The 15,458-nt window shown below is 40.5% G+C and overlaps 1 protein-coding gene across 2 annotated transcripts in view; it reads right to left on the reverse strand.

Moving 5' to 3' along the window:
• Positions 1–13,878, reverse strand: part of Nin (blastoderm-specific gene 25D) — a 162,621-nt gene extending 148,743 nt beyond the window's left edge. For both annotated transcript variants that reach the window (XM_067766513.1, XM_067766515.1), the window contains exon 1: positions 13,427–13,878. In XM_067766513.1, the coding sequence (XP_067622614.1) occupies positions 13,427–13,778 (352 nt within the window). In that variant the 5' untranslated portion in view covers positions 13,779–13,878. The remainder of the gene's footprint in view (positions 1–13,426) is intronic.
• Positions 13,879–15,458: the final 1,580 nt, after the last annotated feature.

Below are 15,458 nucleotides of genomic sequence, written 5' to 3' on the forward strand. Positions count from 1 at the left end.
GAAAGGCTTGCACATTTGGCGAATGCCGACGCACCCGTGGAATACACCGAAAGAGTAAAAATGCAGAGCTTTATAAATGGCATACGGGACGTCGAAACGAAGCGAGCCACATACGCAAACCCAAAGCCAACATTTGCAGAGACGGTATCACATGCATTGACTCAGGAAACTGCCTCACTATTGAGTAAACCAGCATACAAAGCTCATCGTGTGGAAGTGGAAAGACCAGATTGGGTAGACACAATTTTGGAAGCACTGAAGGGATCACAACAGAAAAATGCCGGAGTTATTAAATGTTTCAAGTGCGGCAACCCAGGTCATATTGCACGACATTGCAACACCAACCCTAACAGTTCCAACAATGTGGGTGGTCGTAAACGTAGAGCTGAAGGAGATGAGCAAATCTCCAAGTCCACTCAATCGTTAAACTAAAGAGAGTCAGCCGCAAGGGGCGACAGCCCATATCTCTACAGCCCATAATCTCTATCTCGCAAATTGGAAGAAGGTCAAGCAATCTTACTGACTGTAGATACGGGTGCATCCCATTCCATCATTCGATCAGATTTAGTCAACAAGAAGATAAGACCATTGCTTGGAGCAAGATTACGTACAGCCACGGGAGAGGACACCCAGGTAATTGGAGAAGTAGAATGTGAAGTAGCAATTGGGAACGTCATGGTACTACACAATTTTAATTTTAATTTAATTATTTGGACACAGACACAATGTGGTCGACTACTAAGATATATAAAACATAAAATTAATGTTAGAATTAAAAATATTTAAATTCAACCAGACATAGGAAAGAAAGTACAAGATATCAGGCCAGACGTGACAGTATTGAATTATGCAACTCGGAAAACGAACATTCAAAACTGATGCAGTTATACAAGTTGTTGTAGTGCGAACACCAACTTCGCAGTGGATTATTTTTGGCAAAATTTTGCCGGCAAAGTGGTAAATAAAAAGGCACAAAGTGCCTGGACGTTCTACCAGGAACAGCAAAATTTAGTCGACTAACAAGATCAGATGAGTCGATCTCGCCCATAGTGAGCTTGTGAATGAACATTACCCCGAGTAAAGTTCTTCGATTTTCTAAAGTTGGCAGATTTATAAGGAGAAGCCTATTTTTATATGGTGGCAAATGCACACTAGAATCCCAGTTAAGACCACGTAGTGCAAATATAATGCATTGCTTCTGTACTGACTCAATACGCTTTATAAAGTTTTGATACCCTGGGCACCAGACACACGAACAATACTCTAAGATTGGTCGTACCAACGATGTGTTGAGGGTCTTAGTCAGATACGGATCATTAAACTCCTTAGCCCATCGCTTCACAAAACCGAGTATACCCGTTGCTTTGCTTACCATTGATGAAATATGCGTATTAAAAGTCAGTTTAGGATCAAAAAGAACGCCTAGATCACTTACGATAGATATACGCTCCAAAGGCGTGCTGGTTAACGTATACGATGTCAAACTTGGCTTCACTCGGTGAAATGTCATTAGTTCGCACTTCGAGCAATTCAAAACTAGTAAATTTGCAGTACACCAACATTGAAATGAGTCCAAGTCTGCCTGAAGAAACTCCACACGGGAAGACTCTGAAGGCAAGTATGAGTAACAAAGTTTAACATCATCCGCATACATAAGAGTTCGGGAATTTATGAGTTTGTGGTAAGTCATTTATAAACAAGGTAAAAAGTAACGGACCCAAATGACTACCCTGAGGCACACCAGACGTTACATCAAACAACCTAGAAAGGCTGTTTTTAAACAAAACTTGTTGAGTCCGATTCGCGAGATAGCTTTCGAGCCATGCAAGTAAATGCTTCGGAAATCCAAGTAAATCAAGTTTGTAAACTAAAAGCTCATGATTGACAGAGTCAAACGCTTTACTGCAGTCGATATAGATCACATCCGTTTGCCTATTGTTAAAAATCCATCCATTACAAAAGAAGTAAACTCTAGCAAGTTGGTAGTAGTTGATCTACGCGGCACAAACCCATGCTGGCAGGGCGATAATATGGAGCTACACATGTGTTGAAGTTGACATGTAATTATTCGCTCAAATGTTTTGGGAATAGCTGAAAGCTTAGCTATACCTCTATAGTTCTCGATACTAGACCTACTACCTTTTTTGTGTAAAGGTATAATAAATGATTTCTTCCAAATCAATGGAAAAGTGGCAGATTCCACAGATAATTGGAATAATTTATGTATCGGCTCAGATAAGTTAACTGCACAGTATTTGAGTACACAACTAGGAACACCATCTGGAACCGGAGAAAAAATAGGTTTCAAACCGAGAAGGCTCTGAAGGACAGTATTCTTATCAATTACTGGATTAGGAATGCAATTAAAACTTTCCAAGTTGTAGGAGTGTTGACCGGGTTGAAAACGTTTAGATGAGTAGGTCGACCTGAAGAATTCTGCAAATAATTCCGCAATATCATTATCAGAACTAGCATTCTTGCAACCAAAAGAAAAAGTAGCTGGAAAACCAGATGTTTTCCTCTTGGAATTAACAAAACTGTAAAATCTTTTCGGATTGTTGAAAAATTGAAATTTACAACTGCTTAAGTACAACTTATAACATTGTTGGTTTAGACAATGAAAGTTGCAACGAGCAACCGAATATTTAGAAAAATCGGCAGACGATCCTGATCTCTTGAAACGTTTATAAAGCTTAGATTTAACATTATTGAGTCTAATAAGTTGTCTTGTGAACCAAGGTGGTTTACTTGTTCCAGCACTAACACATCGAAGGGGGACACAGCTTTCAAAGAAGCCATCAAGAATACCGTAAAATAATGAAGTCGCTGAGTCGATGTCATTACTCGAATAAAGATCTGACCAGTCATGAGTAGCAATCAATTCGTTGAGTTTTATGAAGTCCGCCTTATAAAAACATCTTGAGCGCGATCGAGATTTTAATTTTGTACAGCACAGCTCCATAGTGCTGGGTATTGTTGATGAAATCATAATTGGAGTGGACTTCTTAATCAACCAAGGCATCAAAATCGAAATGCAAAGCAAGACGATGCGATATAAGAACATGGATGTGCCACTTAATTTCGGCTACGAGAGAGGCTACAGCAGTAAACGAGTGCTGGTGGAAGAGAGTCAGCAAATACCACCAAAATCAGAAGCAGTGGGTTCGAAGCAGCAAATAAATCAGCACTGAACATACTTGTAGGAAAAACCCTGGCTATGACAAAACAAGATGGATGTATTCCGGTAAGAGTACTCAATGAGTTCAAGTCACCATTCAATTTGACCAAAGGAGCTATTTTGGGAAGATGTCAAGAGGCCGAAGTAGTTATTAACTGTGAACAGCTCCAGGAACACGTTTCATCTAGTAATACTGATCTTTCAAATGACATCACGGCATGGACGAAGGGGCTAGAGGAAGATTATCATAGTAAGGCAAAGCAACTGCTCCTAAAGTACGCAAATATATTTGACCAGGATGGTTCCAAACCAGGCCGCACCAATGTTGTGAAACATCAAATTGACACTGGAGACGCGAGGCCGATACGTCAAGCTCCACGCAGTGTTCCACTGACGAAGCGGGAAGTTGTGAGTCAAATTATACAAGAAATGAGCGACAGCGGCGTCATCGAACCATCAGCTAGTCCCTGGAGCTTACCGGTAGTACTTGTAAAGAAGAAGGATGGAAAAATGAGGTTTTGCGTGGACTACCGGAAGTAGAATGACGTTACGAAAAAGGATAGCTTCCCATTGCCAAGAATTGACGACACTCTGGACTCGCTCTCTGGTACGAAATGGTTTTCCACACTGGACTTGAAAAGCGGGTACTGGCAAGTGGAGGTGAAGGAAGAAGACAAAGAGAAAACAGCCTTCAGCGTCGGAGATGGTCTTTGGCAATTTACAGTAATGCCCTTTGGACTATGTAATGCACCAGCTACTTTCGAGAGACTCATGGATCAGGTATTGAAAGGACTACATTGGAAAATATGCTTGGTGTACCTGGACGACATCATCGTATTGGGCAAGAACTTTGATGAACATCTTAAAAACTTAGATGAAGTTTTCCAGAGAATAGCTGGCGCTGGTCTGAAGTTAAGTCCCAAAAAGTGTGCGCTGTTTAAAAAGGAAGTAAATTATTTGGGTCACAAGGTAACGACAGAAGGTATCCGTACAGCGAATGAAAAGATAGAGGCAGTAAAGGATTGGCCAAGACCACAGAATGTGCATGAATTGAGAAGTTTCGTTGGGCTGTGCACATATTACCGCCGATTTGTACCAAATTTTGCCAGCGTAGCCCATAGTCTACACGAGCTAACAAGGAAAAATAAAGCTTTTGAATGGAAGGAGCAAGAAGTAGCTTTCCAAACATTGAAAGAGCGTTTGTGCACTACCCCAATGTTGGCATATCCGATTCCAGGAGCAACGTTTATTCTAGATACAGATGCGAGCGGATATGCTATAGGAGGCACGATGGACAGGAGAAGGTAGTTGCATATTACAGCCGTTCAATTGGAAAACCAGAGAGGAACTATTGCGTTACACGGAGAGAGCTGTTGGCATTGGTAGAGTGCATTAAACATTTCCACAAATACCTCTACGGCCAGCGATTCCGCGTCAGGACAAATCACGCAGCGTTGAAATGGCTTCTGCAGTTCCGTAATCCGGAAGGACAATTGGCACGGTGGATCGAGCGACTACAAAGCTATGATTTTTTCATTGAGCATCGAAAAGGTAGCACCCATGGAAATTCTGATGCAATGTCACGAAGACCTTGTAGTTTGGAATGCAAGCACTGCTCAAAGGCCGAGGCTAAAGAAGACATTATAGATGTTCGGCTAATGACTATAACATGTACAGATGAATGGGACAAGGAACAGCTAAGAAAGTGCCAGCTAGAAGATACAGATCTGTCACGTGTTATGCAAGGGCTCGAACGAAACGAAAGACCAAACAGATGTCAGCAGAGAGTCCCATTGCGAAGTCATATTGGGCACAGTGGAACAGTTTAGAATTGATATCCGGTTGCCTTCATCGAGTATGGGAAAGTGAGGATGGTAAATGCAAGAAACTGATAGTTGTTCCCAGAAAGAGGATTCCTGACGTGCTCAACGAGCTGCATAATGGTCCAAGTGGAGGTCATCTTGGAATCACGAAGACGCTCGAGAAAATTAAGCAGAGATTCTATTGGGTTGGTTGCCGTCGGTCGGTCACCGAGTGGATTGCCAACTGCGAGGTATGCAACAGAGCGAAAGGGCCCAAAACACGAAGTCATGGCCAGATGAAGCAGTAGATTTCAGGTGCACCATTTGAAAGGATCGCTATGGATGTCGCAGGTCCATTTCCTACTAGCAACCGAGGAAACAAGTACGTACTGGTGGTTATGGATTATTTCAGTAAATGGCCAGAGGTATACCCAATCCCAAACCAAGAAGCAGGAACAGTAGCAGAAGTGGTTAAAAACGAATGGGTTGCAAGGTATGGTGTACCAATGGAGTTACATTCTGACCAAGGCAGGAATTTTGAATCAGCTGTGTTCCAAGAAATGTGTAAATCATTGGGGATTCGAAAAACACGGACAACTGCATTGCATCCTCAGTCCGATGGTATGGTGGAACGTTTCAATAGAACCTTGGAGGAGCATTTAAGGAAAGTAGTAGACAAGTACCATAAGGAGTGGGATACCCGCATACCATTATTCTTGATGGCTTACCGATCAGCAGTGCATGAGACAACGGGCCAAACCCCTGCAAAAGTAATTTTTGGCAATGACCTTCGACTGCCAGCTGATTTTAAGTATGGGATAGGTGGCGATGCGGAGAGGAATGTCAAGAAATCCACTGGTGTATTGGAAGAAGAGCTGAGAGAGATACACGATCTTGTAAGGCAAAGCGAGGTACGATAAAGCAATTATTATTATTATTATTATTATTATTATTATATAGAAAAGAGGTGATAAATCACCAAATTACAATAGAAGGAGCACAAGTAACACAGACCTTCGGCTCTTCTTAAGACTACTTAGTATTTTACTTAAATCTTATATCATTAATGGTAGTTACATATGCATATATGCATATGTGTACATATTATATCTATTTGTCTTTTTAAACTAGTTTTTTTCAAATTTGACAATTTTAAGAATTTAGCTACTGTTTGTATGTTCTTTAGTTCCATATTTCGCAAATAGTTAGATGGAGTGGTGTTTCCAAAAACTTCGGCACGAGCGTTCTGTAAATTTGTGCATTCGTCTAGAAGATGGACTACAGACAATGTCCGGGTAGCACAAAACGGACATTGCGGCTGTGTTTCTCTTTTAATTATATGGCTGTGAGTTACTATAGTGTGGCCGATACGCAGACGTATAAACGCTTTTAAGTCGCTGCATAAAACTTTCTGTGGAAAAACTGGGTTTTCTCCACTTATGTTGTAATTTTTGTAGTGGTGATTGAAGTTTTGCCATTCACTCAATTTGGTTGCTCCAAGATGATTTGCAATAAGCCGTCTGAAGTCTGGAGCCAGCATTACTTCGGAAGAGATCAATGGCTCATTTGTGGCCAACTTTGCCCTTTGATCCGCTGCTTCATTGCCTTTGATACCGACATGGCCGGAACCCACATAATTTTTATCATTTCTGTTTTGTCAGCTTACATCGATCGAACCGATAGTGCAATATCAGATTTATTGTTTGCGTTATTTAACATGTTTATTGCGGATAGGCTGTCAGAGCATATTATATATTTTTGTTTGGTTTCAGATGCATATTGCACTGCTAAATATATCGCTAGGGCTTCAGCTGTGTATACTGAGAGCAAAATGGAAGCAGATGTCCTGCCTTTAACGTATTCTCGTTTGCATCGACAACCGCAAACGCAGTGACTGAATTTAATCTCGAGGCGTCAGTGTATAAGAAGTGCCATTCATCGTGGAGGTTTGTTATTTTTAGGCCTTATAGGGGTGGAGTTTAAGCCCAGCTCTCTGACCAACAACACGCACTTTGCTATCGGGGAGGGTTGCCTTAGTTGCCTCTTTCTTTTGGCTTCGGCTGCTGATAAATTGTAAATCAAACTGTTATTGCCATACAGTACCTTCGGGATGAGTTTTAGCGTGCTGTGCTTTACTCGCTCACTTATAGATGGAAGTCCTGCTTCTGCTAGTACGCAATTTAGTTGTGACGTAGGAAAAGCACGGATGCTTCTTCGAGCTGCTGTGTGGTACGGTGGGGTAACTAGTTTTAGGTTACTTTTTGAGCAATGTCCGTAAATGGCTAGTCCGTAGTCTATCTTTGATACGATTAGTGCCTTTGTGATATTTATTAGTGTTGCAGTGTGTACCAAGCAGTGCTTGGACGAAAGATATTTTATAATATTAAGACGTACTGTTAGACATTCTTTTAGATATTTACAATGGTCCTTAAACGTAAGCTTTTTATCAAAAATAACTCCAAGGAATTTTAGACTAGAACTATTGGCAATATTTACATTATTTAAGCTTAAACTTATAGGTGGGCAGATGTGCTTTCTGCAAATGTGGAATATCTTACATTTTTCATGTGCAAGAGAGGCACCTGACGACTTTGACCAGATGGAAATGTCTACAAGGATGTCATTAAAATCTTTCTGTACTAGAGTGTTCTTTGCATTTTGTGAATAAAAGCACATCATCAGCGTAGATAACGTGAGATATCCTTTTGTACTTAGTGAATATACTATTAATTTCATCAAATGCTATAACAAATAAAACAACGGATAGGGGCGAGCCCTGTGGTATGCCGTTGTATAGCTTACGCGTATTTGAATAACTATTGTTAACTTTAACAGAGAATGTTCTGTTCAATAAGAATGTTTTAACGAAGTTGTATATTTTAGAGCCGACTTTCCATCTGGCGAGTTGTCTCAGACCTAGATGAATTCCAATCCTGTCGTAGGCCTTTTCCAAATCGAGGCTAAGCGTGAAAACATGATTTTTGGTTGATACAGCGTTAGAGATAAAGTTGTCAAAAACTAGGAGCGCGTCCATTGTTCCTTGCTTTTCTTTGAACGCGGTCTGGTGTGAGCTAATGCACTTATTTCTAAGTGCAAACCACATGATCCGCTTCGCGACGATTCGTTCTAGTACCTTGCTTAAACAGGCAAGGAGAGAGATCGGTCTATATCCAGAAACCTCCGTGACGCAGTCCTTTTTTTTTGAGTATTGGTATTACAACTGCATGTTTCCACATCTGAGGGATAACACCTTGATCGATTATACTATTGTAGAGGTCGACAACTCTTTCTTTGACCTGGATAGGGAGGTTTTTGAGCATAGGATAAGATATTCTATCTCTGCCAGGTGTTTTACCAGACATGGTGCCAATTGTGAGGTCATATTCAAAAGTTGTTACAAGACATTCAATCTGTTTATTAATCGATGAATAAGGCATATGATATTCTTCGTTTACAATATCATATTTCTGGTCCGTGAAATCTTTGTGAAAGTTCGAGTCTTTCGAATAATCTGACCATAAAGTTGAGAAATGGTTTGCAATCTTATCTGATTCGTAAATGGGCCCACTGTTCGTTTCTATAAATTTGATGAAGTGTGAATCATTTGAGCCTGTAAATATTCTGATGTCGGTCCAAACTTTTCTGGGGTTGGAGGAAGGGTTTATGGATTCTGTAAGCTCTTCGAGGCTTTTGCGCTTGACTTCTTTCATTTCTCTTTTAAATAGAGCATTGGCTCTTTTATAGTTCAACAAGTTGGCTTCTGTTCGGCCTTTACGATAAATGCACCACATATTCTTTTTATGTTACCTTAGTGTGGAGAGTGTACTAGACCAGTATGGGACAATCTTTTTTAGGAACTTTGAATGTGTTTGCGGGATTGAAAAGTGCGCAGCTGTACGAATGGCTCTGTGCAGAGTAGCTGCTTCTTTGTTGACGTTATTCGACTTTTTAGCTTCGACAATGGTTTGGCAGGCTATTGTTTGAAATTTGGACCAGTCTGCTTCATCGGTTTGGAATTTCGGTTTGGGGCGAGCTGAGGTTGAGCTGCCGACCGTGAGTTTTGTGATTACAGGGAAGTGGTCACTACCGTGTAAGCACTCTAATGTTGATGAAGTGAATTTTGGGGCAATTGCGGCCGAGCACATTGTAAAATCTACGTTAGTTAGAGTTTTGTGCGACGAGAAGTGGGTTGGCGCATTGTCGTTCAGGACGACGAGGTTCTCTGTGAGAATTAGATCCTCTAGTGTCCTTCCTCTCTGATTTGTTACATCTGAACCCCATAGCGGACTCCACGAGTTAAAATCACCTGTTATCCAGTCATCCAGATTGAATGTTTGCTGTGGAGGGATGTATACACACACCATAGTAAATCGGAAGCCTAAATCGATTTCAATAGCGATTGAACAAAGTCGCGATTGAACAGGGATATATTTGTGTGGGATGGCTTTTTTGACAAGGACCGCGATGCCTTGTTTGCCAGAGGTGTTATGGGGTAAATTGTGGAAATAGTATGTATACGAATTCGAGATATTTGCGGTTTTGTTGCATGGTAGGTGCGTTTCCTGCAGCGCTATGGATGATGGTGAGTGCTCTTTGATTAAGAGTTTTAATTCGTGTGAGTTATTGAAAAGTCCTTTCATATTCCATTGCAATATGCCAAAGTGCATTTGGTAAAAATGAGCAAAGGTTTTAACTAAAACTAAAAAAGAAAAAGGGGAGGAGGGGGTTATTTCGACATCTCAACATCCGAGTCCGAAGATCCCGGGTATGTTGAGTAATAGTCGTTTTGTTCTAAAAGTTGTTTAGTGAGGTTTGTGATGGGAGAGAAGGTAGATGGTGCTGACTGAGCCCAACTAGCTTCGTTGTTTGCAGTTGTTGATATTGAGGGTGAGTCTGTGGAGGTAGTTGTGGAGGTAGTTGTAGTGGTGTTGTCGCGTTCGAACAGTGATAGTGCGGTTGTTAAGGTTATGCTTTCATTCGAGATGATGTTAACTGTTGTTGGTTTTCTAATATATTGGGAAGTTGGTGTTGCTGAGGTGTTGGAGAAGGTGGTGGTTGTGGTGTTGTTGCTATCGGATGATGATGGAGCTGCTGTTTCTTTGGATTTGAGATCAGTAAAGGAGAATCTATTGTTTTCTTTAGATAGGGTGCTAGAAGTACCTGGCATATCTTTGAGATTGGAGGTTACTGGAGGAGTGCTAGTTTTGTTAGCGGATGGTGGATTTAATTTTGTAGGGTGATTTTTGGTTGCGCCAGCATAAGAAGTGGGTGATGAAGTTTGTGGGAATTGTGCGAGGTACTGTGACCTTGCCTGCTTTAGTGTGCATTTTTGTCGAATTTTTATTTTCAGAATTTCTTTCTGTTGTATAAATTTGGAACACTTGTTTGAATTGGAGGGGTGCTCCTCTTCACAGTTGGCGCACTTTGTGCGTGAGCAATTCTTGTCGCTATGGAGAGGTAAACTGCAATTTACACATAAGGGATCGTTTTTACAGTACTTTGCTGTGTGTCCTAATAACTGGCATGTTTTGCAGCGCATGGGGCTGGGGATGTACTCCCTAACTTTCACTTTATGCCACGAGAAATCGATAGACTCTGGTAATTTATACAAATCAAAGGTTAGTAACACCACAACACTCTCTTTTGACTTATCGTCGAACTTTTTAAATTTGTACACGGAGACCACCCCTTGGGGCTCCAAGTTTTTCACAATTTCATCTTCTGGCACGTGGCTTAGGTAAGGAGCATAGACTGTACCTTTTACGAAGTTTAAGTTCTCGTGAGACTTACACTTTATTTCACAAATTCCTGCTAATTGTTTAGCTGCTAGGAATTTTTGGGCTACCTGTATATTTTCCACAAGGAGCAGGAGGCTTCCATCTCTACGCTCTGATACGCTGATGATATCTTTGCTTATGATTTGGAGCGATTTTTCAACTGCAAAGCATGAGAAATGTGTAAGTGGTTTGTTTTCGTTTATTGCGGATACCACAATGTATTTTGGATTTGTTCTAGCCTGAACTGGATCAGGTAGAGAAGGAAATTCGCTAACATTTTTTCGTTTTTTTTCAGAGGGCGGACTATTTGCCAACAGGGCAAACCTGTTGTCTCCCAGGTTAGAGGCCCGGCGGGCCATGATGAAAAATTTACACCAGCACTTGAAACCCTTAGCACGTGTTGTTTGAAAAAATTATGTGCAAGAGAATAGAGGTAACTGTTACCTATGTGTGTTAATGCACTAGTGTAGGTCAAACGAATTGAGAGCACAGAAAAAAAAAATCAACAACCGTTCACGCTGAAAGCTAGTCGGAGTCTGATAAAGCAATTAATTCGGAAGGGTTTCAGGAAGGAGATTTGGTGCTGCTATACAACCCACAACGAAAAAAAGGTTTGTCCCCGAAATTGCAGTGTAACTGGGAAGGCCCATACAAAGTTGTAAAACGGATCAGTGTAGATCAGTGTAAAACGGATGTAGTGTACCGCATACAAACCATTGGCAAACCACGAACCAAAATGAAAGTGGGCATTTGGAGAGGCTAGCAGCGGTTAGATCGAAAGATTTGTCTGATCGGGAGGATCAGACTTAAGTGGAGGGCAGTGTGGCGAATATCAGTGACACTAAGTGATACTCCCATCACTAATCTGATACTAAGTAAATAAAGCCACAACACAATGAAGCAAGCTGCTACACTTGTATGTACGTAAACAAATTAATCATTATGTCTGCACACATACATGCGGGGCAACAGAGAGAGATATTCACAAGCGCATGTCATCATCAGCCGCTCACATATACACACGCATATGGATGGATACAAATTGCAAATATACGTGTATATAGCTCATAAACAAGCATCAGGTTCACGAAATTACTAGACCTTACGAGAAATGGGTGAACGAGGAAACCGAAGAGTATAAAAGCGGCACAGGCTGAGGCATGAAGAATGAGTTTCATTTGAGCTATCAATCAGTTTGGTTGTTAGGCAAGCTAGTTGCAAAGTATAAGTGTTATTGTGAAGTTTTTTAATAAAGGCCATTTTTCCATTATTCAATATTGGAGTTATTTATTCAACAGTTTAGTAATTCGAACTTAGCAGAAGGGCAAATAAGAGGATTTGCAAGTAAATTCGTTACAATATTTTGTATCTGTATTTCATGTTACTCATCCAAACAGACACAGAGGACTTTTGCATAAGGTCAAATATATCGCTCGCAATCAAATTGGGGAAGAGTTCCCGAAAAAATCGTCTCAGACAAACAGTTGGAGTGTCCATGAGAATCACGTCTATTCCCACAAAAATAATAAAACAATAATGTATTAAAATTAATTATGTTTATATAAAAGCTGATTGGAAACACGTCCTTTCCAACCGTCCGATAAGAGTGGCTCATTCTGCTGAGCTGCTAGCTTTTGTGTTAGCATATTAAAATGCATTCCGACAGCATAAATATTAAAACTGTGTGATCTTAAGTTTTGGAACAGGACAGGATTGGAAATACGTTCTTTCCAACCTCCCAGTAAAAGTGCCTTATAAGTCTGAGAGTCACATGCGTTGATCGGAATCTATTGCATTCCGCCAACATACATAATTAAGCTATGTAATCACAAATTATAGAAATCCTATTATTATTAAAATGTACTTATAAATTGTCTAAGTTTTAGGCTTAAAATGTCGTAGTAATGAATAAATAAATTGCGGTTTAAATCAAAACCCCCACGATAGGACAGTACTCGTTGCGTTAGACCTGTCAAAGGCTTTTGATACCGTCAACCATGGCACGTTACTGCAAGACCTGGAAGGGTCTATTCTTCCCCAAAGTCTTAAAAGGTGGACCACAAATTATGTCTGGTCGGCAGGCATCGGTGGAATTTAGGAACGCAACATCCAAACCAAGAAGAATTAAACAAAGGGTGCCACAGGGTGGCACATATCAAAGCCAAATTTTGCCAAAATCCCCAGAACACCATCTACATACTTAGGTAAGGCCTAGAAGGTTGCATGTGGTCATACAAAATCGTTCCCGAGATGGTGCTTGTTACCGGAACGTACCGGATCTGCTTCCGGCAAAGGACCAACAACATCGATAACACTCCCCAAGGCCTTCGGGCGCGTCCTTATCACTACAACATTATTATAGGAGGGAAACAATGATACAAGCCAAAAATAAAAGAGCTTATCCAAAACCCCTGCGCCATCTATAGTTAATTTTGAGAGTCCTTTTCACTATTTCAATATACAATGGAATATATTCTTTGTTTTCCATTAGAACAAATGTGGATCTGTAATGGAAAACCTAGCCTACATTTTTCCATATTTTGCCCGAAATCGTGAATTGCAGTTGGTTCTTTTTATTTGTTGCGGGTCTTTTTAAAAAGCCTATTGTTCAACGTTTTTATCGAAGGTTGTATTGAGTCTATTAGAAATATGAGGATATTTTTGTTTACCTTTTTGATTCGCCAAACAGCTACTACTGGTAGCGGTAGAGCTATTGATGACCTTGGTTGTAGGTATAAAATTCGCGCTGCGCATGAATGTGTCCACATGTATTTGTCGCTCTATTGTATCCAACTCTAGCTCAGCTCCCAGAAAATTTAACAGTGCTTCTTTAAACCTATCAAAAGATACACGGCCGTTTCCAGATAAATCAGTAATAAGCACTGTACTTTTGTCCTGAAGCTCTAGGAGGCCACATAAACGTCGTAATGATTCTTCATCCAAAAAACCACATTGGTCTTTATCACAACTTTTGAACATCTGATATAGTTTTAGTTCATATGGATCTGAAGAAATCTCCATTGCATGGTTTATTTTATATAGTAATTCTTTACTTTACCTTAGAATACTTAAGGAATGCAAAATTTCTCTACAGAAAAAAGTTTCTTTTCGCGAGCACTTTCTTTACTTATTTCAAAGATGACACTTATGGCCGAGACACAATTTTGTTTTTCATATCTTATGCATTCACGTAAAGGGCCAATTAATGGTGGCTTATAACTATATAACCATAACCAGATAAAAGGGCTAATTAAACCTACCTAATGGAAATCAATGTAATCGATTAAAGGGCCAATTAATTGTGACTTGTATCCATAAAACCATAAGCAGATAAAACAGCTGATCGAAGCTACCTTATGGAAATCAATATAATAGATTAATGGTGCCATAACCATACCATAGCCGACAAATTGGTTTTTGTTTTTTCGCCATATCCATAACCTAAAAATATTTGAGTTGGAGAATTTAATAACCTTCTGTAGATTTTATTCATCATTTTGGATACGTTTTGACTAAGCGACCTATTTTTTGTGGAATATGTTTGTAATTTTTTGCGTTTTCTTCTTTTTATGAAATTTTTACGATTTTTAGGTTAAGGCACCATTAATCAATCACATTGGAGATGGATATGGATATGGGTATGGTTACGACTATGGCGTTAGGGTTAGCGAAGTTTAATTTGGCCTTAATGGGTTCATACCATAACGCTAACGCCATTACCATATCATGGCCAACCAATTGGTTTTTGGTTTCTTGCCATATCCATAACCTAAAAATACTTGAGTTGGTGTTTTTAATAACTTTTTGTAGATTTTATTCATTGTTTTGGATACGTTATGACTAAGGGACTTACTTTTTGTGGAACATGTTTGTAATTTTTTGCGTTGTCTTCATTTTTATGAAATTTTCACGATCCTTAGGTTAAGGCACCAATAATCGATCACATTGGATTTCGTTATAAATGAAGAAAACGCAAAACGATTTTTTTTCAGTGTAACCCCATTTAATTTGGTGCGTCCCTCCCACAAATTGTCATCATCCCAGCAGATCCTTGCAGCGGGATTGCGCCATATTCTCCTGCTCCGGGAGGATATCGGCCCAATCCGGGACTTGTACCTGACCACGGTCCAGAGAAATGGTTTTGCTGTGTTTGTCGGAAAATAATCTTTTTAGAACGGTCACACTCTTGTCAGTATGTTACGTGCAAGGGACGGTTGCATCGGACAGGACGTTCTTGGCTAGACCTCAAAACCCGAAGTCATTGTAACTTTTATAAATTTTTGTGGCTCCTTGCTGTTTACGCCCAAGGCGTCCCGTAGCCTACGCCTTAGTGCCCCACTACCTTCTAGCTGTCCCGCTACTCAACAAGCCACAACAAGTACCCGCTGCTGCTCGGGCCCCATGGCGCCAACAGCTCATACGGCCGCTCCTACTCATAACTACGATCTCCGTAGTAGAGTCGGTAGCAATTCCGAGCATCAGCGCCCGCCCCGGTCTTCTTCTCCCTCTCTTTCCGGGACTAGCACTCGAGTAGGTTAGAGAAACAGACTCTTAGGTCCCTACCACCTATTACACCGTTTGCCAGCACAGAATATATATGTTCGCGACATCTGCCCAATGCAGCTCCTGCCTTGGTCGATGCTACTTTCCTAGATGTTCTGGTCTCAGAGACGGAAAACCCAGACGGGTTTCTTCGCGCCA

The sequence above is a fragment of the Eurosta solidaginis genome, chromosome 2 (assembly GCF_040869045.1).
Source record: "Eurosta solidaginis isolate ZX-2024a chromosome 2, ASM4086904v1, whole genome shotgun sequence".
NCBI lineage: Eukaryota > Metazoa > Arthropoda > Insecta > Diptera > Tephritidae > Eurosta > Eurosta solidaginis.